Source organism: Clupea harengus, chromosome 6 (genome assembly GCF_900700415.2).
Source record: "Clupea harengus chromosome 6, Ch_v2.0.2, whole genome shotgun sequence".
NCBI classification, from domain to species: Eukaryota; Metazoa; Chordata; class Actinopteri; order Clupeiformes; family Clupeidae; genus Clupea; species Clupea harengus.
The window spans coordinates 12,977,522-13,002,920 of NC_045157.1; the positions used below are offsets into that span (position 1 = coordinate 12,977,522).

General features: G+C 45.8%; 1 protein-coding gene across 1 annotated transcript in view; it reads left to right on the plus strand.

The window, feature by feature from the left end:
* The window catches only part of iqgap1 (IQ motif containing GTPase activating protein 1), a 49,680-nt gene that overhangs the window by 13,087 nt on the left and 11,194 nt on the right, over positions 1 to 25,399 (plus strand). Inside the window, exons 3-24 of the mRNA XM_012836589.3 lie at positions 4,541 to 4,697; positions 5,071 to 5,148; positions 5,498 to 5,574; positions 5,793 to 5,860; positions 6,952 to 7,065; positions 7,596 to 7,774; positions 8,103 to 8,190; positions 8,593 to 8,756; positions 8,952 to 9,036; positions 9,199 to 9,362; positions 9,789 to 9,949; positions 11,156 to 11,280; positions 12,600 to 12,763; positions 16,564 to 16,654; positions 17,462 to 17,626; positions 19,498 to 19,640; positions 20,116 to 20,286; positions 20,637 to 20,720; positions 21,182 to 21,253; positions 21,692 to 21,761; positions 22,163 to 22,527; positions 24,049 to 24,212. Of these exons, the coding sequence (XP_012692043.1) occupies positions 4,541 to 4,697; positions 5,071 to 5,148; positions 5,498 to 5,574; positions 5,793 to 5,860; positions 6,952 to 7,065; positions 7,596 to 7,774; positions 8,103 to 8,190; positions 8,593 to 8,756; positions 8,952 to 9,036; positions 9,199 to 9,362; positions 9,789 to 9,949; positions 11,156 to 11,280; positions 12,600 to 12,763; positions 16,564 to 16,654; positions 17,462 to 17,626; positions 19,498 to 19,640; positions 20,116 to 20,286; positions 20,637 to 20,720; positions 21,182 to 21,253; positions 21,692 to 21,761; positions 22,163 to 22,527; positions 24,049 to 24,212 (2,949 nt within the window). The remainder of the gene's footprint in view (positions 1 to 4,540; positions 4,698 to 5,070; positions 5,149 to 5,497; positions 5,575 to 5,792; positions 5,861 to 6,951; positions 7,066 to 7,595; positions 7,775 to 8,102; positions 8,191 to 8,592; positions 8,757 to 8,951; positions 9,037 to 9,198; positions 9,363 to 9,788; positions 9,950 to 11,155; positions 11,281 to 12,599; positions 12,764 to 16,563; positions 16,655 to 17,461; positions 17,627 to 19,497; positions 19,641 to 20,115; positions 20,287 to 20,636; positions 20,721 to 21,181; positions 21,254 to 21,691; positions 21,762 to 22,162; positions 22,528 to 24,048; positions 24,213 to 25,399) is intronic.

The window sequence follows — 25,399 nt, forward strand, 5'->3', positions numbered from 1 at the left end:
TTAACAGAAGTATGTATGAGCATAGATGCAAGACCTACATAACCTCTGTTGTGTAACAGCAACATCTGGTTGTGTGTGTGTGTGTGTGTGTGTCCATGAAGAGTTTAGCATTGTTGATCAATTTAGTGTGTACATCTGAAAGTAGGTTCCTTCTAGAAGGTCATTGTTGAGTCTGTGTGTGTGTGTGTGTGTGTGTGTATAGACATAATTTCTGATGCCAATCCAGTCAAATCTTTTCCACCCGCTTCTGCTTGGTCACACAGACTCAAAGCAGTGCTCTCTGCCTGCTCCTGTGTTAATTAGACACTTCAGTGATACCCTGTCATTCGGCTCTTAGAGAGGGAGAGAGCGAAGGAGAAGGAAGGAGAGAGAGAGAAAACGGGAAGGAGGAGGAGAAAGGAGATATGTGGGCGACGAGTAATCTGTGACGTGAACTCAAGCTGTGCCTTTGTCCTTGGCCCCGTATTTGCAGTACATTTCAATTTGGACACCTGGTAACCTGCAATCAGCCAGACAGCAAGAGAAAGAGTCATGAAGATACATAAAGGATTTCTTCCTGACTGCATCCAGGAAAGCCCCTCAGCCCAGCCTTGCCATGCACAGAGAAAAAAAGGGCAGATTCGAGTGTGGGTGATAGAGAGAGAGAGAGAAACAGAGAGAGAGATAAAGAGAGCTGTTCCTTATTTGTCGGGCCTCAGCATTTCCACGGTACTCAGATAAGGGCGACCACAGATTTGCTTTTCTCCTGCTGGTGTGAGCCTTAAGCAAACACCAGTTCCTGGGCAGCCACAGGTCGGCCATTGTGCTCCCCGTACCGTCACGTCCTCCTCACCCCACAGAGAACGCAAGACTGCAGAACAACAGAACAGCACACTGGGATCATGAGTGGCGCGGAGGGCTTTTCTTTGAGTTTGGGTTCCATGATTTTCAAGCTTTTCAGTTGAACATCCTTTGACTCCAGTTGTGGTGTTGAGTTGAAAGGCTTGTGACGGGTGGTGTTCTGTTCTGACATGTTGAAGCGTTATTTTTTTTATTGATCAGGGTGTCCTGACTATCCATTTGAAAATGTAAATTGAGAGGGATATAATGGAAATTTCAGAGGGATGACCCTTGTTAACGGAGGGATGACCCCGTTCGTTTAGTTTTCTTGTGCTTTCCATTCCTGTTTTGTAAGCAAATCAGCTTTCAAGGAAGTTCTAAAAAAAAAAAAAAAAACCATGTAATCCAGTGAAGTTCCCTGTTGGATTAACTGTAAAGATAAGATGTGCACTTTGTTGCTGAGGGGCTGTCTGCTTTTGAACTTGATGTTGTGTGTAGGAGTGGCAACCAAACCAAACCGTCACTGAAGACTTCATAGAAGGACAGAAAGTGGGGGGGAAGTGGCTTCTCTGCACATATCCGGTCAAGCTTGTATTTCTCTGTCTTGTTGGACACTTCAGAGGAGCGTGGTAGACAGCCCAGATGGTGTATTTGAGCTGCAGCAGTCTGTTGTCTTTCCTTTTGGACAGTCATCTCACATCTTTTTCTTCCTATTGCGCCGACCTTTGAACTCTTTGTTGAATTGAACTTCCTGTGTCACGCAAACAGGAAGTCTGGGTGACAGCGCTAATCTTGGCTTCCATAGTAAAGCTGATTATTGGATGAATCACTACTTTTTTTAGCCGACTGCTTTGGCTTTGTGATTTTGGCCTCTTTCTCTGTTCTTTATTTGGCAAAAGATGAACACAGACTGTCATGTTCTGATGCCTCTCACAAACTATCATTGAGTAACTTGTGCCACATGTGTGGCTGTTTGTTTTGCTGGCCTGTGTGTTTGTTACCTGACTGTGGCCATTTTTTTTCTTCTTCCCTGAGGCCTGGAATTTAATTATCGTCAGTCTGCGGTCCTATTCATGATTGTGACAGGGTCCAGGGTGTGTCTCCCAGCCCAGCCCAGCCGGGAGTGAGAGGGACTGGGTGTGTCGCCTCTTAAAGAGCCATTAGTAAGCTTTCACTGATGAAGACGTAAAAGCAAGGGAGGGTGTGTGTGTGTGGGTGTGTGTTTCTGAATGTGTATATCAGTGTGACTAGCCTCTGTCTACTGACACACACTCCTAACACAGTGTGGAGTCTCTGCTTCAGGGCAGTCTGGATTGGGGGTTGTGTGTGTGTGTGTGTGTGTGTGTGTGTGTGTGTGTGTTAGTGAGAGAGAGAGAGAGACTACCTCTTTGTTCTGAAGTTAACTTAATTTGCTGGCCTAGATATTACTTCCCTACTTTTGTGTGGGGGGCTGCACATGCATTTGTGTCCAATTAGGTTTTTTAGAAGGTACAGTCCACATCAAAAGCAACTCATGTTTTTGCATGTATTCGTGTGTGTGAGTGTGAGGTATGAGTGAGTGTGACTGGGTGTGACATTCGAATGTTCTGTGATGAGAGTGGTGGTGTGTGTGTTCACTCCATGTTCACTCTCTAGAGAGATTCCTCCAGGCTTAAGTTCTGTCACAAACCTCGGACTCGGACATATTCTCACATCCAATCACAATGCTCCTCTCACCTTGACATCACCTAAAGCTCTCCTCTCACACATGCTTCCCTCTTATTATATTATTGGCACTGTATTGACTTACAACAACCAGCACTGGCTCCAACCAGCTCTGTGGTTATCTTGCTTATGGAGATAGCTGTGATGAATGTCCTGTCAGAAGTATTTGCAGTATTTAAATGGCTTGTGTGGTATGTAAAAAGGTCCGTCACTTACTGCTGCACAAGTTACGAGTAGGGGCTAAAACCACAGCAAAACCAATTTAGCTGACTCACTGGTTAAATCATATAATGTAGTTTTTTTTTTTTTTTTTTTAACACTAAAGTAGTCTTGAAACCTTGAACTTGAAATTCCCTTGGAATTAGGGTTAGGGTTCGTCTTGCATGATCTCTGCGATGTAGCGACATGAAAAGTAATGTTGAAACTGACTCCCACTGCACTGGCTGTTTGGCTGAGCCTGTGTGGTCCGGCATGGTGAGGCGTGGCAGCCATGCTCCGGCGGTTACACACCCCTCCACCTCACAGGCCACGCCTGCTCACAGCATTAGGTCACTTCATCGAAATGCCCAGAGGAACGCAGTGAACTCCTTAGACATGCGGTGGAGAAACCCACTGGCATGAACACCCCCCCCCCCCACACACACACACACAAGGGGCCTTTCTCTAGTGTGACTACGCAATCCAGCGTCTTTATTAACCTTTTCAAGTTTCAGCATAAAAGCAGTTATCTGATTAATCAGAAAAAAAGGGGCCATTTTCGCTTTTGGAACTTCGGCTCCTTCTTGCACTTCCAGGCAGTGCCACTAGCGTAGATAATCACCACGATGCGCTCCACATTAGCCAAGAGAACCTCCTGTTAGAAAAGTGTGAGGCCATGAATGAACGCCTCATTCGCTTTGTGATTGAGATCTGCAGGATGCAGCCAGTCCGCTATCCACTGACAGAAGCTAAGGAGCTTTTTCATGCCGAATCTGGACCCACACCGATGAGCTAAAAACTCTGTGTCTGTGTCTGTGTCTGTGTCTGTGTCTGTGTCGGTGTGCAGTTTTTCATATCAGCCAAGCCTTCTGTGGTCAGAATCTCCCACCCCTGCTATAGGTGGACCAGGGTGGTTATATAGCTCTTTTTCCGCCCACATCCCCTACGTGTGTTAGTAGGCTGACTCTGTGTCAAAGCCAGTGAGTCGGTCGCTGTGGTGAGCCAGTAGAGTGACGTAGGCAGTGTGTCTGAACCAATAGGGTGTTCCTGGAAAGATAAGGCCTTCTCTGTTACCTCTAGAGTCTATCTCTCTCTCTCTTTCTCTCTCTCTCTCTCTCTCATTCTCTCACACACACACACACACACACACACACACACACACACACACACACACACACACACAAGTGTGTATATTAATGCGTGCCACTGTTGGTGTTTGAACAGCATAGAGCTCTGTATAAGAGTTCTCTATAAGGGCTGAACACACCTCTGGCTGAAATGCTCCTGTTTTGAAAAGGAATTGTGCACAACGCTGTGTGGGAACATGTTGACTTTGGTCCATCCACTGCTTAAGTGCACCTCTGGCTGAAATGCTCCTGTTTTGCTTGCGTGTGCCATCAGGCTTAGGAGTCGAGGAGAGTGATACTGTATAAGATGAGGTGCAGACAGGACTGATCGTGTTCAGGTCTTTGGGTCTTGTCCAACTTGTCTGTAGATGATTGCTGAATTTTGTGATTATGGTCTTTAAATGATGGGTGGAAACCATGGACTGTATCTAGTTTATTGCATTTTAAACTCGCCACAAAAGATTAGATGACCGAAAGATCTTATTTGTGTGTAGGTGTGTCAGCAGATAGTTGATAGACACATCTTGTCTCTAGATATCAGTCATTTCTTTCTGTGTTTTCTTTCTGTATTTAGTCTATAGTTTATGATTATTTATCAGACATCATACGCCTGGTATGCAGAATAGCTGGTGGAGGAAGGTCATGCTCCTCTGTTAAACCGCTCTGCTCTGCTCTTTGTCTCCCGTGCGCAGATGGATGGAGGCATGTTTGGACGAGGAGCTGCCCCCGACCACAGAGCTGGAGGAGGGGCTGCGCAACGGCGTCTACCTGGCCAAGCTGGGCAACTTCTTCGCCCCACAGACCGTCTCCCTCAAGAAGATCTACGATCGTGAGCAGACGCGCTACAAGGTACACACTCTGGGGACGCCCACATTGTGGCATTCTGGCAGCATCACTGGACAATAAGGGGATTTTTTACATTTATTTTTAAAAGTTTTTGTCAGGAAACAGAGTGAAAAAAAGTTTCACATTACTGACACTTGCCCACAAAGTGGGTTATTGTGGCTGGTTATTTTCAGTTCATTTGAGTTTTAAATGGCCATTTACTGTAACATGGACAATGGTGAAACAGTAACTGATACCGCAGCAGAGGTCACTGCAGCGCTGATGCAGATCTTTGCTGATCTCTAGCACTTTCTCTTTGTCTATCATATCATCATCTATCTATCTATCTATCCATCTTACGGTGTCTCTTTCTCATGTTTGTGTTTTGATCCCCCAGGCTACAGGGCTCCATTTCAGGCACACAGATAATGTGATCCAGTGGCTCAACGCCATGAGTGCCAAAGGCCTGCCAAAGGTGAGTGGAATCATGGGAAATGTGCGGGGGAAAACATCCGGGAGTCACCCACCCAACTCCTCACACAATAGGTGTCGCTCTCTCGGTTCTGTAAACAAAGAAAAGCTGGAGACCTTTTAGAACGCTGGGAAATTGGAAAGGATTCTAGAATTCTCTCAGACGTATCCTCCCCACCTCCCACGATATGTAGAATTCTTTGGTGGTCTTCAGTGTAGTGGTCTGTAGTATGCTGTAGTGCTTTGGCAGTACACACCCAGTGAGTGAGTGAGTGAGTGAGGGTGGGTGGGTGGGTGTTCTGCTGTTAGGTGTTGCATCATTAAAGCTCTGTTGTTGTTGTTTTTCGCCACAGATTTTCTATCCTGAGACGACAGACATTTACGACAGGAAGAACATGCCCCGCTGCATCTACTGTATCCATGCACTCAGGTACTGTGTGTGTGTGTGTGTGTGTGTATGTAGTGACTACCGGGCTGTGTTAAAGAGAGTTCCACAATAGAGCAGCACTACACTGTCTCTTCCCTTCTGTTCTCTTCTCTTCTCTTTCTAAGGTCTCCTCTGGTCATATACTCATCCTCTCCTCTCTTCTCTTCTCTTTCTAAGGTCTCTTCTGGTCATATACTCATCCTCTGTTCTTTTCTCCCCAGTCTGTACCTGTTCAAGCTGGGTCTGGCTCCACAGATCCAGGACCTCTATGGGAAGGTGGACTTCACAGGTGAGTGAGCTGAGCCAACCGGGTACGTCCTCTGGCTAACTCTGTGTGTGAGTGAATTGTCTGTGTGTGAGAGAGTGAGTTTGTGTGTGTGTGTGTGGTGCTGGAGACCCAGCAGTCAATGTGAAAGTCATTAGTGATTGTGTGAGTGTTTCCTGTTGTTCAGAGCTGCCCGCATGTGGCCTGCCAATCCCAGCAGTCCGGGGAGGGAATTCTCCCAACACACTCCTGCACAGAAACACACACACACACACACACACACAGACACACACACACACACACACACACACACACACACACACACACACACACACACACACACTCACACACAGAATTCAGTTATGAAGCACAGGGGAACACACACACACACACACACACACACACACACACACACACACACACACACACACACACACACACACACACACACAATATACATGTGCAAACACAGAGTGAGACTGAACAATACCCATGCTCTGCTCTGACCTCCAAGTTGCACAGTTCCACTCTATATCCCAGCCCAGATTAGAGCTTTGAACAGGACATGTCAAAGTTTAATGAATCTGACGTGGCTCTGTTTCCCAGCCCCCTTCCCCCCAGTTCAGCCCCCCCCCTCCTCCACTTCCCCAGTTTGTATAGGACTACAGAGGCCTGGTTTCCCTCTGTCAACAGGCCTTTACACAACAGCCCCACTGTGGGCTACAGATAGCGCCTACTGTAGGGAAACAAGAATGATATTCCCCTTAGAGTCTCACACACACACCACACACTACCTACGCACCACCTACACACACACACACACACACACACACACTACGCACCACCTACACACACACACACACACACACTACGCACCACCTACACACACACACACCACATACACACACACACTCGACACACTTACAAGATACACACACACACACACACACACACACACACACACACACACACACACACACCACCAAGCTCTCTCTTCCTGCCTCTGTTATTTTCATTCATCCATTTCCTCTCTCTTTCCCCCTCTCTCTCCCTCTTTCCCCCTCTCTCTCCCTCTCTCCCTCTCTCTTCCCTCTCGTCTCCTGTCTGGCTCTCAGAGGAGGAGATTAACAACATGAAGAGTGAGCTGGAGAAGTATGGGATCCAGATGCCGGCCTTCAGTAAGATCGGAGGCATCCTGGCCAACGAGCTGTCTGTGGACGAAGCTGCCTGTGAGTCCTGCCCCTCTGCCCCTCTGCCTTCACCCACAAGCACACAGGGATGCCGCGGAATCGCAGTTATGCCCTAATGGCCGTGTTGACATAAACATAGCGTTGCGTTTCATGAGCACTCAAATGACACATTGGCCATAGCTGCATCAGAGTTTGTTTATGAATACTTGAGTTCCTCCCAGTTGAGGCATAACTGCATCAGGGCACAGCTGACCTCATCATTGTGCGTGAGGGTCACCAAAATATGCAGGTTTTTTATCAAATCTCTGGTCCACACTAATGATTAGAGTTGTACCTTCATCACAGGAGTGATGCTGATGACCTTTATGTGTGGTGTGTGGTGTGTATTGGTCACTCTACATCCTGACATTCTTACTCTTAGGTTTACTAGTGTGCTCACTCAACTATGAGCAGTGAGACTTTGATCTCGCAGTCGTCTCCCAGTATGAAGAGAACTAAAGGCTATGAGAAACCTATGAGTCATGCCAGGCTCTAAAGACTCCTGTACCTTTGACCTCTGACCTCTGCAGTGCATGCAGCAGTCATCGCCATCAACGAGGCCATCGACCAGGGGGTGCCCGAGGGCACGCTGACGGCCATGCGCAACCCCAACGCCATGCTGCTGTGCCTGGACGAGAGCACCGCCCAACACTACCAGGACACACTCTGCCAGGCCAAGGCCCAGAAGGTGGAGAACGCACGCAAGCGGGTAGGTGGAGGCCAGGCCAACATGGTGTCCTAACAGGAGCTTTTCCAGAGAGTAGATGATGACTTAAGCTACTCATAAGTTAGGAGTCCTGTAATGCTGTAGTGCCTTGGGGGATGATGGCCTAAGAGATTGTCATTCATCTTGTCATTACATTTTATAAAGTTATACGTGAAGGATTTAAGACTGATAGAAAGTTGTGGGCAGATTTATTCTCTGTATGCACCCCCTATCACAAACAAGGCCCTACTCTTCTGTGTGTGTGTGTCTGTGTGTGTGTGTGTGTGTGTGTGTGTGTGTGTGTGTGTCTGTGTGTGCGCGCGCAATTTAGATTGGGGAGAATGCAGACGCAGAGAGGGATGTTTATGAAGAGCTTCTTACACAGGCTGAAATCCAAGGCAACGTCAACAAAGTCAACTGTAAGCCAATCTCCCTTCATCTGAGCAATAATATTTATGTGTTCTTCTGTGCCTTCCCTATACAGTGTAATAACCTCTCCTCATCCTAGCTGTCAACATGCAACCTCTTCCTTGCAATGAAAACATTAAAACATCCATCAGTCTATCTCTCAATCTACTGATGGGTCTAGTTATGAATATATCTCTGAAATACATATCTGTTTATGAATATATCTCTGAAATATTTAACTGTTAATGAATATATCTCTCAAATATATCTCTGTTTATGAATATATCTCTGTTTATGAATATCTCTCTCAAATACATCTCTGTTTATGAATATATCTCTAAACATCAGTTTGTCTCTCTGCTGATCTGTCCCCTTGATTGACTGGGACGCTCTGGCTGTGATCTGTTCTCCAGTGTCAAACGCCCTGAGTGCAGCGGAGCAGGCCCTGCTGGGGGGCAACGAGGACGGGCTGTACGAGGCACTTCGCGCCCAGGCTTTGGGCCTAAAGAACCTGAACAGCCAGAATAAGGGCTGGTACTTCAAAGAACTGATGGCAGCACGGGAGCTCAAGGAACAGGTGAGACGGAGAGATTAATGTAAAAACATTCATAAAGTAGGTAGCTGTTACTTGCCATGTTAAAAAAATGTTCTTTGCAGATCATGTAATAGCTTGTAAGGCTGCAGTCTATCTGTAGTGTTGTATTTTCAGGCCACACATGTAAAGTTTTATTTAGCCTCTCTTCTCATTAAATTGTCATTTTCCTGTACCCAGAATTCCCCAGGAGAGGCACTTACAAAGGAAGAGTTACAGAATGGAATAGATGTGTCCAATGAGGTCGCATCTGCTTACCAGAAAAGTAAGAGTTCCTCCAGTGTGTTACGCTTGAATGAAAGAAAAAATCAAATGGAATTATGTCAACTCAACTCAGATTCACTGAAGCGTGTTTGTTTGTGTGTTTGCGTGTGTGTGTGTGTGTGTGTGTGTGTGTGTGTGTGTGTGTGTGTGTGTGTGTGAGCAGTGTTAGAGGCAGTAGATAAGATCAACGCTGCGATCAGGACGGGTGTGGCGGAGGACACTGTGAAGGAGCTGATGAACCCAGACGCCCAGCTGCCTCAGGTCCACCACAGCGCTGCAGAGCTCTACCAGAGAGAGCTGAGCAGCCTACAGCAGCAGAGCGCAGAGGTACACACACACTCACACACATGCGCACACATACACTAACACACACACTCACATACACACACAAATATAGACATACACACAGATATGCACACACAAACACATGTGCACACATACACTAACACACACACAGAGACAGACATGCACATGTACACACAAACACATGCACACACATACAATAACACACACCACAAAGACACACACACACACACACACACTCTCACACACACTTTTCACAAATACACACAAATATACTAAACACACTCAGAGCAGTTTTGCTGAAATGTAGACTTGCCTGTACTAGTGTGAGAGCCAATATACTGCCAAGACACACACACACACACACACACACACACACACACACACACACACACCCACAGTGCAGACCTCTAAAGTGGTGTTGATGCAGTAATACTGCTCTACCCTCAGGGCTCGCTCACACACCCGGAACTGCTGGTTGCCGTGGAGATGCTGTCGTCGGTGGTGCTGATAAACGGTGCCTTGGATGTGGGCGACCGCGCCGCCATGTGGAGACAGCTGTCCAGCGCCGTCACCGGACTCAGCAACGTGGAAGATGAGTACGCTCAGAGGTGAGAGGTTAATGTTTGTGTGTGTGTGTGTGTGTGTGAGAGAGAGAGAATTATCAGTGGTTAGTGTGTGTGTGTGTGTGTGTGTGTGTGTGTGTGTGTGTGTGTGTGTGTGTGTGTGTGAAGGAAAGAGAGATAGAATTCTCAGAGGTTAATGTGTGAGAGAGGGAGTATGCTCAGAGTTGAGTGTGTGTCTGTGTGGTGTGTGTGTGTATGTGTGTGTGACCAGTGCTGCTCACAGGAAGTAGAGTCCCAGGCAGATAGAGCATAACTCGCCTTCTCTTAATGAACTCAGAAGGCAACTGTCACTGTGCCAGAGCGCGCACACACACACACACACACACACACACACACACACACACACACACACACACACACACACACACACACACACTAACCCTGCCCATTATAGAGAGGGAGAGAGGAGGGATTCAGTGTGTTGGAAAGTGGCCATCAGTGGCCTCTGAAGTCAAGACAATGGCCCTGTCTTGTCCTGTCACTGCGAGTACACACTCATCCTTTTACTGCAAGTGCACAGTCATTCTGTTACTGTGAGTGCACACTCATCCTGTCACTCATTCATCCTGTCACTCACTCATCCTGTCACAGTGAGCGTACACTCATCCTGTCACAGTGAGTTCACACTGCTCCCCTAACTGGTCTCCTCAGCTCCTTGCTAGCCACCCAGGACCGGCAGCCTCAGTGTTGTCTGCAGTGTCCTAACCCCCCCTCAGGACGTGCTGTGCTAATGCAGTTACTGTAAATCAAATCAAGGCCGGCTCCTCAGGAACACCAGAGTCTGATCACGGCTAGGAAACAGGAGGGAAGGACACCCAATCAGTGACAGCGAAGATCTGCATGAAAACAAATGGGTTCAGCTTTCCATCCTTGTCCTCCTGTTTTCCCTTGCCCTATCTCTGGTTTGTGTTCCCTCTGTCATCTTATCATGTCCATGTGTTCATTGTGACCTCTCTCTGCCTCGTTCACCTCTGATCCCTCTCTCTCTCTTTCTCTCTCTCCCACTCCAACCCTCTCTCTCTCCCACTCCACCCCTCTCTCTCCCACTCCACCCCTCTCTCTCTCCCACTCCACCCCCCGCTCTCTCCCTCCACCCCTCTCTCTCCCACTCCACCCCTCTCTCTCCCTCCACTTCTCTCTCCCTCCACCTCTCTCTCTCCCTCTCTCTCTCTCTGTCTCTCTCCCTCGCAGGTACATGGATGAGCTGATGCGTTTGAAGGCGGCGGGTCGTGAGGACGGGAATGAGTACCTGACCTGGAACGACATCCAGGCCTGTGTGGACCAGGTCAACGGCACGGTCCAGGAGGAGCACGAGAGTGAGTCTCAGCCCTGGGCCCCTCAGCACTCTGTGTCTTAGTGTTGTCCACACCCTCAATGATTCATATTAGATAAGACATTATTAGGTAGATGAATAAGGTAGCTCCATCAGTATGCCTTATACAGCCACTCTGTCCCACACTGGAATGCACAGGAATGCAAAAAAGATCTCTCACACTATACCCTACCAACCCTTTACACCTCACACACTCAGTCTCTATCCTAGAACCTGATGATGTCTTTAGTGGATTAGTTTGACCATTTTAGAGTAGCACTACTGGAGCGCATTCACCAGGTTCATCAACTGCATCCACGTAGTCATAGTGAAAGGGAAATACTTCCTCAAATCCACTCCCCACAGCTCACTGATTGGTAGAGACACTTCATACCTCAAATCCACTCCCCACAGCTCACTGATTGGTAGAGACCCTTCATACCACAAAGCCACTCCACACTAGCCTGACGTTGTCATACTCATAATTCTAGTCAGAATATGAGTCTGATACTGCTCCATTGGGCTGTGATTATAAGGCGTGTTTCAACCGAACAAAGAAAAAAAAAATGCCTCTTCGCTCAGTTGGATAGACCTACAACCAATCAGAGCAATCAGAACGACCATCGGGGCCAGCTGATAAATTCAACTTTTACCGAATCCCGTAGGAAGGATGGCAAAAACATCTTTTCGATCGACAAATGCCTTGATCGCGTTTCTCTGTTCCTCTTTCAAAATAAATGCGCTGTCGATGTCTTCTAAAACGGACTCATTGGCAGAGGCCAGCGGCAGCCATGTTTGTTGAAAACGAATTCAACCCAAGCGCTCTTTGGTGATGTGGTTGATTACGTTACTGTTGATCATCTGTCCATCATCGTATAAAGCCCGCCCTGACAATTTGATTGGTACGATCAGCTCTGGTGCGGGCATAGTTCTGCCCCAACGGAGCAATGCCAGACCGAACTTCCCGACCTCAAATGTTGTGGGCGGGGTTAAGTTCAGCTGGCACCCAGGCTAACTCCACACAGCTCACTGATTGGTAGAGACCCTTCATACCTCAAAGCCACTCCCCACAGCTCACTGATTGGTAGAGACCCTTCATACCTCAAAGCCACTCCCCACAGCTCACTGATTGGTAGAGACCCTTCATACCTCAAAGCCACTCCCCAGTTAAGTTTCAGTGTAGCTTGTTGAGCAGTGCTGGTTTACTATCATGTGACTGGATACTCAAGGTGTGTGTGTGTGTGTGTGTCTGTCCGTGTGTGTGTCTGTCTGTGCGCGTGTCTCTCCGTGCGTGTGTCTGTCTGTGTGTGTATCCATGTGTAGGGATTGCTGCAATCGGACAGATAAACGAGGCTCTGGATGGGAGCGACCTGGAGAGCACGTTGGGGGCGCTGCAGCACCCAGCAGCCAAGCTGACCGATGTAGACCCTTCTCTGGCTCAGCACTACTACGATCTGCTGCTTCAGGCCAGGAGGGAGAAAGCCCATGTAAGACACACACACACACACACACACACTTTCATTCTTTTTCTTTCTCTCTCTCTCTCCCCCTCTCTCTCACTTACTCAAACTCTCTCTCTCACTCTCACTCTCACACACACACACACACACACACACACACACACACGTGATGTGCATTTTGGATATTTTACTATCCAACAGATTCCACGAACGGTTATTCAATTATTCGGTTAGGGTTGGCTGTAAGACTACAGCAAGTGGAAAATGTATTGGGAAAGGAGTACAGCCTTTACTTGTGTGTGTATAGTGTCATCTCACTCCACAAATAAGTACCAACATTATTGAGTGTGCATATCATTGCCACAAATGAATCATTACTGCAGACAGATCAACAATAACAATATAATTATTCGAAGTGAGTTAGCTAAGTGTCCCATATTTTCTCACACACACACTCTCTCTCTCTCTCTCTCACACTCTCTCTCTCTTTCTTCTTCTTCTTCTTCTTCTTCTTCTTCTTCACTCACCATCATCAGCCCACAAAACAACATCACCTTCTACTTGTCCTCTATCTCTCTACCTGTCATGTTCCGTCTCTCTGTCTCTCCCTGTATCTCTCTTCCTCTCCCTGTGTCTCTCTCTTCCTCTTTCTGTCTGTCTCCCTATGTCTCTTGTCCTCTCCCTGTCTGTCTCCCCTGTGTCTCTCTTCCTCTCCCTGTCTGTCTCTCATCCTCTCCCTGTCTGTCTCCCTGTGTCTCTGGTCCTCTCCCTCTCTGTCTCCCCGTGTCTCTCTTCCTCTCCCTGTCTGTCTGTCTCCCCGTGTCTGTCTTCCTCTCCCTGTCTGTCTCCCTGTGTCTCACGTCCTCTCCCTGTCGTTCTCCCTATGTCAGTCTCATGGTGACTGTTGTTGGCTGATGTAATTCCCTAGAAATAGACATTAGCCCAGGATTAGACATCAACCTTTTTATTAACTCAAGACGTGAAGGGACGAGAAGGAACAAGTGAGGAGGACGGTGTGTGTGTGTGTGTGTGTGTGTGTGTGTGTGTGTGTGTGTGTGTGTGTGAGAGCAGGAGGTGGCTAGATGGTCTGGGCAGCCAGGCCGACCATGTGACTCAGAGTCTCTCCCTCATGACTGCAGCAGCCGGGTGATGTCATAGTGTGTGTTTCGGGTGTGTGTGTGTGTGATTATCCTCATGTCTCACACATTGTCTGGAGTTTTCAATCCCTCTCTTCTTCTACCCCACCCTCTCTTTCCTTTCTGTGCCCTTTCTCTCTCTCTCCATCCCTCTTTCTCTCTCTCTCCATCCCTCTTTCTCTCTCCTTCTCTCCTTCTCATTGTCATTATTTGCCTGCGGTCTGATCAACTTTGTATAAATGTAAGAACAGCTCGACTATAATGACAACGTATAGTTTTATCAGACATTATTTTTACGGGACACTTTTGAGGGCAGTTAAATGACTTGGTCTGTGGTGTGGTGTAGGCCTTGCACAGAGACTGAGTCTGTAGAGCTGAACAGCATAGTAGTGTTGGTGTGTGTGTGTGTGTGTGTGTACTGCATTTTCTCTCAGGGATTGCCTGCTTTCTCAGTGAGCCTCTGTGCATACGTCAGTTAGCGAGCGCGTGTGAGTGTTTCCTGTCAGTGTCAAACTAAATACTGCAGGTGTGTGTTCAAGCAGGCGATGGAAGCTCTGGTTGACCACAGAGAGAGTCTGAGCGGGGTCACATCTACATTTTCGCACAGGCACACACACACACATGCGCACACACACATACTACATAAACACACAGACACACACGCACATTCACACATATAGTGGTTGCTCTGTATTAGGCAGTTTTATAAAGCAGTGTCTCTCGGTATGTCAGGGAGTGGTGTGTGTATGTGTGTGTGAGAGAGCTTAGTGGGCTGATCTTCATTTCTTGACTGGAGTGTTTCCATCCCCTTCTGACGTCCAATGCTGATGTATTCTCAGGCCAGAGACGGCGGTAATAAAGTGTGTGTGTTTTCCGTTGGCTGGCTGGCCCATTTGGGCTCAGTCTTGCATTGGCTTCTCCTCATGGCTGCTATCTCTCACTCTCATCTCCTGCTGACTATGAGACAACCAAACCTCAACTTCCCTAACGTGTGTAAAGACACACACACACACACAGACACACACACACACACACACACAGACACTCACACACACACACACACACACACACACACACACACACAGACACACACACACACAGACACACACACACACAGACACACACACACACAGACACACACACACACACACACGCACACACACACACACAGGATTTTGATGCCCATTTTGTGCCAGGGCCTGTTTTCAGCATCAGTCTAAACAAATAAAGGCCAAAAAAAGCAAAGCTATTTCCTGTGTGATCATTTACACAGGAATAGGAAATCGCCGTGGCCATGACTCCCTCGCTGCCTTAAAAGGGCAAAGAACGAGATCCCAAACAACTGGGCTGCTTCTGTGACTCGCTTGTTTTTTAGGCACTTATTTTCGGTAGTTATGTGTGTTGACAAGGAACCTGTGTGTGCGTGCGTGTGTGTGAATGTGTGCGTGTGTGTGAATGTGTGCATGTGTGTGTGTGTGTGTGTGTGTGTGTATGGGGGAGGGACATTCTTCAGTGTTGGTGAGGCAATTAAGTGAAACAGGAAGTGGGTTTAGAGGAGTGTGGTGTGTAGAGCCCTCCTTAGAGGGTTCTAGTTAACTCAAGGTCATGTTAGGTGTGTGTTGTGTTGTGTATTAATGTCGTGGAATAACTAGACAGACCTAGCAGCCATAGAGTGGTCGTGGCTAGATGCCTGTCATAAGGCCAGGCAAATAAGAAGTAACAAGCACTGAATATTATCGAAGATTATCTCTGTTGTGTTCTCTTATTTGTGTTACCTTCTCTTCAGCCATCCTTATCTTTCTTTTGTTTTCTCGCTCTATCTCTCTCTCTCTCTCTTTTCCTTCTCCCCATACTTTTCTGCACCTCTGCAGAGGAAGGGGGAGGTACAGTGTGTAGTCTGTCCTGTCAGCCAATCGGCAGCCAGAGATGAACGCTCCGGACAGGGGCTCGGCGTGTTAAGACATGCCTCACAGCTCCTCTGCGGGCTGCAATGCGCTACTACATCCAAACTCACCACCCACACACTGGTGTATCTCTCACTCATCTGATAAACACCTGCCCCCTTATTTACGTCTCCCATTAGAACACACAAGAGGTGAAAAAGATGGAACGGTCTCTGATTACAGTCAAAATGGCAAAGAGTTTGTTGTTGTTGTGTTTCGTTGTTGGGAACTTAAGATGCTATATTGCATGGCTTCCACAGTGGTGTGGGGGTGTTTATGTTTGCCTGTTTATGTTGTCAGTCATTATCAGCTTTAGACGGGGTTGGATGACAGTTGGTGAAGTCTATGGTTAAGGACTGCATGCCTGCTGCCAGCTTAGAATCTGACTAAGACAACTTTTGTATTAGAAAGGACGATGGCCCCATCTAGTGTTCAGATGGTTTCATAACAGTGTGTGGTTGATGGGGCGTGTGTGTGTTCATACTTCATAGATGCTAGGACAAAATCGTCAGTGTCTTATCTCATGTTTCACTTATTGCCAATATTCATTCAACCATCTGTCCGTCCACTGATCCAGCTCTCAGTTTTCTTAAGCTATCTGCTAATAGTCCTGTTGCTTTGAAAGTTATTTTGTTGCTCTAACTCATTAACCATGTATTTCTGTGTGTGTGTGTGTGTGTGTGTGTGTGTGTGTGTGTACGTGCCTGTGCCTGTGTGTGTGTGTGTGCATGTACACGTGCTCCTACAGGAGACGCAGGATCCATCAGCAGTGCTTTGGCTGGATGAGATCCAGGATGCCATCCTGCGAGCCAATCAGGAGACTCAGGAGGCCTTGCATTGTAAGTACTAGCAGACCCACTTCCTGAACACCAAATCAAAGCCCAGGCCTTCTACCCTCTAAGAGAGCCCTCATCCCTCATATGCAGCCCTCAGCAACGCTTGAGAGAGTGTTCCTGGTCTGCCGTACAATCTTGTGTTTTTGAAACTGTGTTTTTATAATATAATCTGGTCAATATGTCCACTCTGCCCTTGTGTGTGTGTGTGTGTGTGACTGTTTGATGAGACACACATTTGCACTAAAAAGGGGGGGTCTGGTTCTAGAGGCTCGGAGTGCCTTTGAAGGTGGCTAGCAAAGAGATGCTAAACTGCACAGCCTTTTGTTCAGCGCTCTCATTAGCTATCTGACTCACCTGCCTTTCTCTTTGTGATGATCTGCTCTGGTTATAATTAGAATCTGCAATTATTCACTTCACTCTCACGTCTTCCATCTTTTTTGAGATAGAAGTCATGTTTGATGGTTTAAGTAGGTGCTCTATTAGGTCTTAGGACATTTCATCTAGTCAGTTGGCTGTCAAATGTTTATATGCATGGGGTGTATTTATAGGGGGGTGTATTTCTACGTCCCCCACAGTACACCGTAGTGAGGGAAGTATATTTTGATCCCGAGTTGAACTCTTGACTTTTTCACTGAAAAGTTTCATATTCTAGCTTTTAAGTTGCACTTCCTGTTTTTACTAAATTGAAACTGTCTCTCTAAACCAGTTTTTAAACCCATGTACCACTGCAAGTATGTATTGTATGTACTTTAATACAAGATTGACTAAAAGTATGACCCCCCCCCCCCCCTCCCCCCCTCCCCTGTGCAGTCTCCAAGGCCATCCAGGCCATCAATGAGGCGGTGGACAGCGGTGACTCGGCACAGACTCTGGCTGCCCTCAGATCACCGGCGGCAGGACTCTACGGGTTGACGGCCGAGTGTGCCCCCACCTACCAGACGGACTTGGCCAAGATCAAAGAGGACAAGAAGGAGGGTAAGATAGTGCAGAGCACGATGGCAGGCTCTAACGACGTGACCTTTTAAAATATCTTAGCACAGTCGTTCTCAAAGTGTTGTCCGCCAGTGCCCCGTAATGGTCCGTGACGGACAAAAATAAATTATTGCGACATTTCTAACATACAACTCAGAACGAAGAGAACACAGTCAATAGTAGCCTAATCTATTAAATAGTTGCCTTATCTATTAACAAGGTCATGGATTAGTGGCTTAAGACAGGGACTATGAAAAGAAAATGAAATGAGAAAGCCTCTGACACAGACAAGGAGAAGGTGCAACGGCGAGATGGTTCAGCCTCATTGGGCATTATCCAGCCGCGGAGCTGCATTCAAACAGCGTTTTTTTCTCCCGCTGCTGAGACAGCAAGATGAAAACTATATTCTGTGTTGTGTGACGTTGGATAATCACAACTCTTAATTATGAAAAGTTGACTACTAGGATGGCTATAATAATGCCAGTCGGCTAGCCTACTGTTCGTAGTGAATTACTGCGGTCGCGTGGTCGGTATGCGCATCGTTGTGTTTATTGGTTGTGTTGTGTGATACATTGGCGTGTCTGAGTGTGTGATGGGAGTATGAGCCTGTGAGCGAACTATAGTTTGTAACATAACCAAGTCACGCATGGAGCAGGGTTCCAGATGCTTTGCCTTGCGCATTGTCATATCTATAACTAGCCTACCGGTACGTAAAAAAGGAGAGCCCCCCCGCGAAAATCATGTGCCGCTAACAATTGTCTGGCGCCAGGTCTGGGTAGGAGGCCTGTTGTTCCGGGGATTCACTATTTAGTTAGGGTGACCAGATTTGAGTTTGTGAAAAAGAGGACAGTTTTGTGTTTTGCAGAGTGCACGTGAGCTTCCAAATCGCTGCCACCTTTATTTGCCACCGACACGTAAGTGCCTGCTCTGCATGTCATGCACTCAGCTTCCGAAGCATCACGGCCGAGGCGAAAACATGCGTATTTTTTTTTTAGTTCGTCCGTGAACTTACATTTACGTTTCGGCATGGCTGCAGATGTCATGTGCTGTAAACCATGCAACTAGTGGAGGCGGCAAGGTGCTCAGTGTTGCCAGATTGGAAATGGTGAAGTATCGTACCAAAGGCTCAAAATGGTCGTATTTGGAGGATAATTATCGTGTATCTGGCAACACTGAGATCGGTCGACCAATGTTCTCTCTACAGTCAGAGCTCGCGCAAGAAGGTGGAACGTAAGGGAGATACCATTTCCAAAACTTGTAAGGGCGTAATAACTAGTTTGTGAAAGACCCAGAGAAACACAAAATAATATCCGACGAAGCAAAATCCCGGACGTTTTTGGAATCCCTGCCGGACGCATTTTTTAGGTCTCGAAAAGAGGACATGTCCGGGGAAAAGAGGACGTCTGGTCACCCTAATTTAGTTAGATGGTCCGCAAGTTTTTTTTTATTGGCTAAGTGGTCCTTGGTCTGAAAAAGTTTGAGAAACACTGTCTTAGCATATGTAATATTCTTATAATGTGGGGTGGTTATGTGGCATTATGCCTGTTGAACTTCTTACTTTTAAAACTACTTACTTTTTTTGTGCGATCCATTATGCCCATTATGCTAGGTGGTGGTTTTATTTATTTTTAGCCTCAGCCTGCTGCAGTGGGCCTAGGAAGTCATACGGGAACAAAATAAACACATTTTCCTTTAACACAAGTTTGATAATTGATGTACCCTCTCCAAAGCGACTGTATTTTGTCCTTGTCACACTGAAAATTAACCGTGTGTTTTGTATGGTCCTTAGCTAATGCAGAATGTCCATTAATTGTGTGTGTGTGTGTGTGTGTGTGTGTGGTGTGTGTGTGTGTGACTCTCTTTTTGTCCCTCAGGTGCTAATGGTAGTGAATGGGTGCAACACTGGGTGAAAGGTGGACACAATTACTACTACAATAAGGAGACAGGGGAGGGCAGCTGGCAGGAGCCCAAAGACTTTGTTCAGAACAACACCCTACTCAACAAGGAGGACATTCAGGTGGGCACTCACAGCAACACTGGGTTATCTCTGCTGTGCGCCAGTCATTCATAGTCAGTCCGTCAAGTTCATAATTATTCAAGCTAGCTAGTTAGTTAGCTAACTCATTAGTTTGCTTGCATGTCATGATGCATGTTTAGAGAAGTAATTCTGAATCAAATTAGCTTGATTTAAATTAGTTAGTGAGTGAGTTAGCTAGTATACTGTTGGACTAGTTTTGTGTAAGACTGAATTGGCTCTGCTGAGCCACCGTTATGGATGTGGAGATGCATTATGCTAATAGTCCATAATGGAGAGAGCTGCTGAGTCTAGGTGAGGGTCTGTTTGGTATTAATTAAAAAGAAGGCCTTAATTGTCCCTTCTCTGACATGTTCTGCTTGTTTACCTTTCTCTCTCTCTCTCTGTCTCTCTCTCCCTCCCTCCCTCTCCCCTCTCCCTCCCTCTCCCTCTCTGTCTCTCTCTTTCTATCTGGCAGGGTGTGGTGACCGGGGTGACGGCGGCGTATAACCGTGATCAGCTCTGGCGCGCCAACGAGAGCCTCATCACCAAGCTTCAAGCCCGTTGCCGTGGTTACCTGGTCAGGCAGGGCCTGAAGAACCGTCTCTCTTACCTGAAGGATCAGGATTCGTCCATCAAGTGTATTCAGGTGACCTGACTTAATCCCATCTCTCTCTTTCCCATGTAATACGAGCGGACACACACACACACACACACACACACACACATACATAAACAGTATGTATATATATACATACATACATACATACATACATACATACATACATACATACATACATATATATACACACACACACACACACAGAAACACGTTAATTAATTTCTCTTTTCTTTTTTTCACGTATTCACAGGCTTTTTCTCGTATTCACTTTTTTATACTAATTTCCAATGATGGCATTACAGATCAACCCAAAGTCTGTCTCTGTACTGTATACTTTATGAACGCACCTGAAAGCATGGCTCTTTTCCCCCCTGCAGGCCCACTGGAGAGGGTACAAGCAGAGGCAGGGCTACAAAGACAGAGTGAAGTATCTCAAGGACAACAGTGAGCAAGCAGTTAAGGTAAGATTGTGTGTGTGTGTGTGTGTTGTGTGTGGGATGTGTGTGGTGTGGAGACAGAGAGAGAGAAGGAAAGACACTTTCAGGTGAGATTAATATTACATCTGAAGCCTCCCAGAAACCCATCCAGTGACACAGAGTAGGACAGAGGGGGACCATAAAGACCCTGTGCTCCTGTGAAATATTTCATCTTTTTAATCCTGGATTAACTTTGCCATTTTAAGGAAATTGAATACTGGATTTTAAACATCACCACTAAATGCCAGATTCAATACCAAATACCATGGCCACCCGTTCAAATTTTAATCAGTCCAGCAATCCAGTGACATTCTGGCCTTTACCCGGTGAAAATGGTAGAGAGAGAGAGAGGGAGAGGGAGAAAGATGTTCAAAGACTAACACAAATGCATACACTTAAGCCTTTGTGCCGATGCCATAACACACAACCACTAATCATCTTTGCAGATTCAAGCGATGGTCAGGATGCACCAAGCTCGCAAGAAGTACAAAGACCGCCTGAAGTACTTCAAGGACCATGTGAGTGCCCATGCCCATTCTCCATTCCCTTTGAATCCTTCACTTCAGTTCGCCGTGGCATTCACATCAAAATGCCACGAGTTTGTTGTTTTTCAAGATGAGATCGAAATGTCTGCTGTGCTTTGCCTATGGAATACAAGGGCCACAGCCTAAGCTGCGTTGCTTGTAATGCTTTCAAACACACATTACACCCATTATGCCCTGACTAGTGTAGTGTGTGTGTGTGTGTGTGTGTGTGTGTGTGTTGTATGGACACAGCAGTGAGATGGTTTGCCTCTGTGTGCTGCCGTCCTTTTTCTGTTTTCTCTCTTGAAGAATGCGCACTGCGTGCTGCTGGGCTCTGAGGCTCTGTGTTTGAACTGTCTGGCTGGCCGGCTGTATTGTCTGGCCTGAATGGTGCTGACGCTCACGCTCACGGCTATTTGCTTTTCTCCCCAGCTGGACAAAATAGTGAAAATCCAGGCCTTCATTCGGGCCAATAAAGCCAGAGATGATTACAAGACACTCAGTGAGTAATACAGGCCTTTTCACAACATACCCAGCACACTCGTGTCTCTATCAGCACCAGTTATTTCATTATTATTTTTTCAGAATTATTTCATTGAACTTGAGAGCTGCATTGTACTGGCAGTTCAATATGTTTTTTGAGCTGTAAACTGAATAATATGACAGTACTGTGATGAAACAAGTCTCAATCAATGCTGATAATATTGACAAAAAATTAAAACCAAAATCTGCATTTTCTGGATTGGAAATGGCTCAACACGCCATCTACTGTTTAAAATCAAACTCTGATACATACTCTGATACAGTCAACATTCAAAACTCATAAACAGTCAACTGAATTAATGAACCAATCAATGAGGCATGTAAACATTCCACCCATCTTTTCTTGCCTCCGGCACACAGTCAACGCCGAAGAGCCCCCGATGGCCGTGGTGCGCAAGTTCGTGCACCTGCTGGACCACAGCGACCAGGACTTCCAGGAGGAGCTGGAGCTGATGAGGCTGCGTGAGGAGGTGGTCACCAACATCCGCTCCAACCAGCAGCTGGAGAACGACCTCAACCTGATGGACATCAAGATCGGCCTGCTGGTGAAGAACAAGATCACTCTGCAGGAGGTGGTGTCGCACAGCAAGAAGCTGACCAGGAAGAACAAGGGCGAGCTGTCCAACATGATGATGATGAACAAGCACAAGGGGGGGCTCAAGGCCCTGAGCAAGGAGAAGAGAGTGAAGCTGGAGGCCTACCAGTACCTCTTCTACCTGCTGCAGGTGAGTACAGCCTCATCTGGGGACTGGTGGAGGTCTTATGAGAATCATAACATCATAAGGGACCATAACCATGGTTGGCGGACCGGGGGGGGTTGCAAGGCTGCAAGGAAGCAGGAGCCACCGTGTGTTGTGGGTTAATGCAATTTGTCTCGGACATCCTCGAAGTTAACATACATCCTGGCATGCTTTTAAAAAAAGAATAAAATGCTTTAAAAGGTTCAACCCCTTAAAAGACTTGTGCGTCTGGGAAGAGGTAGTCCAATTTGTCCGACTTTAATTAACTGCTCAGTAAGCAGTAAACAAATGTCATCCATGATGTAAATACACGATAATGACATTTCTTGTTATTTATATACACATACGGTAGTCTAATTAGACTAAGGCAGAAGAAGAAATGTAATTTAGGCTACTGATCACTGCTGCTCTTGCATTTTACGCATCCATTTTTCCCCCGTCTATGGGAGATCCCATGTAGTTAGTGTATCTACATGCAGCCACCTGTAGCCTCGTACTACGCAAACGAATACCTTATGATCGCTCTCTCCTGTTGATCCAGTGCTCAGCTAAACAGGCTTTCACTCATCTGCTCAGTTCTGCACGCACCAACTGCACCAAATAACCTACATTTTGTTACCAGAGTAATTCCAATTAAGAAAGCCGTGTCAATGATACAATTTCAATCTAATTAATGTCAAATACCATAGTTACTTGAGACAATAAAAAAGCCTATATATATTATATATTTTGCTGCATCGAAGGAGCACTGGGAGCTCCTGTATATCTGCACAGTGTGACTACCTCAAAGGAGCTGGCGGCCAAATTTAAGTCAAGTATGTTTTTTTTTACAGAGGCACCTCGTACAAAATGCTGTCTTTATTTACAGGCTCAAAATCACATACACTGCCCTGATTAACAATATAACTGTCAGTTTGAAGGGATGTGGTAGGGCATTTTAAAACAGGTCTGACAAGCTACAATTATGTTTCAACTAAATTAATTGTTTGGAACTAGAGGAAGCACTGGGGTTTATTCCTCATTAAACTGCCCAGAACCCACAGCAATATTGCCATATTCTTTCATTGTAATTTAGTCTGACGCATTCAGTTTAAAGGGATTGCTTGACAATGCTATTGGTCGGCTTTAACCAAACCTTCCACTAATTAACTTCAGCCTGGCGCTGCCCACTTACTGCCTTTGATCACACCTTCACCACTGGCGTTATCGCCTGGGCAACAGTGCACATAATAGGGGCCAAAGTATGAGAATCATGTATCCTAGTCAGAGTCAGAGTTATGCATTGCATAGTGATTTATCATCTACTTTGTAGAAATATCATGTACTATTTAATATACTTATCGTTACCTTTATTTTCTTTATTCCCTGTGTCTTCAGATGATGAGTTCTTTAGAATTTGTCCTTTAAGTCCTTTATGAAACTTGGCCAGAATTATGTTTTCATGGCTTGTGGTTAGAATTGATCTGGGTCATTGTAACAGTCATTGTGATCCCTGTTTTTTTCCAGACAAACCCAACCTACCTGGCCAAGCTGATCTTCCAGATGCCCCAGAACAAGTCCACCAAGTTCATGGACTCTGTGATCTTCACCTTGTACAACTATGCCTCCAACCAGCGTGAGGAATACCTGCTCCTCAAACTCTTCAAGACGGCTCTGCATGAGGAGATCAAGTAAGGAGTCTGGGCTGCCACATCATAATAATAATAAAAAATTAGTGCTGTCAAACGATTAAAATATTTAATCGCGATTAATCGCATTTATGTCATAGTTAACTCAAAATTAATCGCGATTAATCGCAAATTTGTATCTATTCTAAATGTCCCTTCGTTTATTTATTTTTTCCATAATTTAATTTTTATTTTAATGCCCTTACCAACATGGATAAGTGGATTGGCTTGCTTTATGCAAATGTTTTATTTTATTGAAAACCAACATTGCCAAACAGGGCGGTACAAAATAAAATTATAAAGTGCACATTTCAGGTAAACAAGGACTCAGCCTATAGTGCAGTTAAACCATGGCTTAATATTTTCTTTTTTTCAAGTTTGCTGGGAACATAGCAGTCAGGCCTCTTATTTCAGAAACAATGAACCGTAACAGTTAGGTTACCAATAAAAGGTAAGCCTACTACTTCTTTGCTTTCAGCCAGCTGCCTGTTGACATTTTCAGACAACAGTGAAGCTTGCTTCTTTTGCACAACACAACTTTTAAAAGTAAACTTTCCATTCAGAAGCTTTTTATCATCCATTTAGCCGTATTGCACTCACCATTCACTCAAACCGTAACGTTAGCCTACTGCACAGTTTGCGAGGCCAAAAAGAACGTTAATCTAAAAAATAAATAAATAAATAAATCACGTTAATCTCGCGATAAAAAAATTAACGGAGTTAAAATGGGTTTGCGTTAACGCCGTTAATAACGCGTTAAACTGACAGCACTATAAAAAATATTTAAAAAAATTATTTTTATAGCACACTTTTAAAATACCATGAAATCTCAAGGTGCTTTACAGGGTAAAACAATCAATCACAATAATCAAGTATAATAATAAAAAACGCGAAAGTCAGATAAAAAATAGGATGATATAAATTAAATACAAATAATAAATATAATCATAATGAAATCGAAGAATATGTATTAAAACTGAACAATTACCCAAGAACATCAGTAGCCAAATGGCAAACCGGGGGGGGGGGGGGGGATTTCTGACGAAAATTGTATTACACAACTGGCTCTCTTATCATAAGAATGGACACATTTCTCCTCTTAAAACTAGTTTGGCGAATGCCATGAGAAAGTTATGTGGTGCTCAGTATCTTGATGCAGAGCAGCAGAAGGAGGATGCTGTGTGTAATGG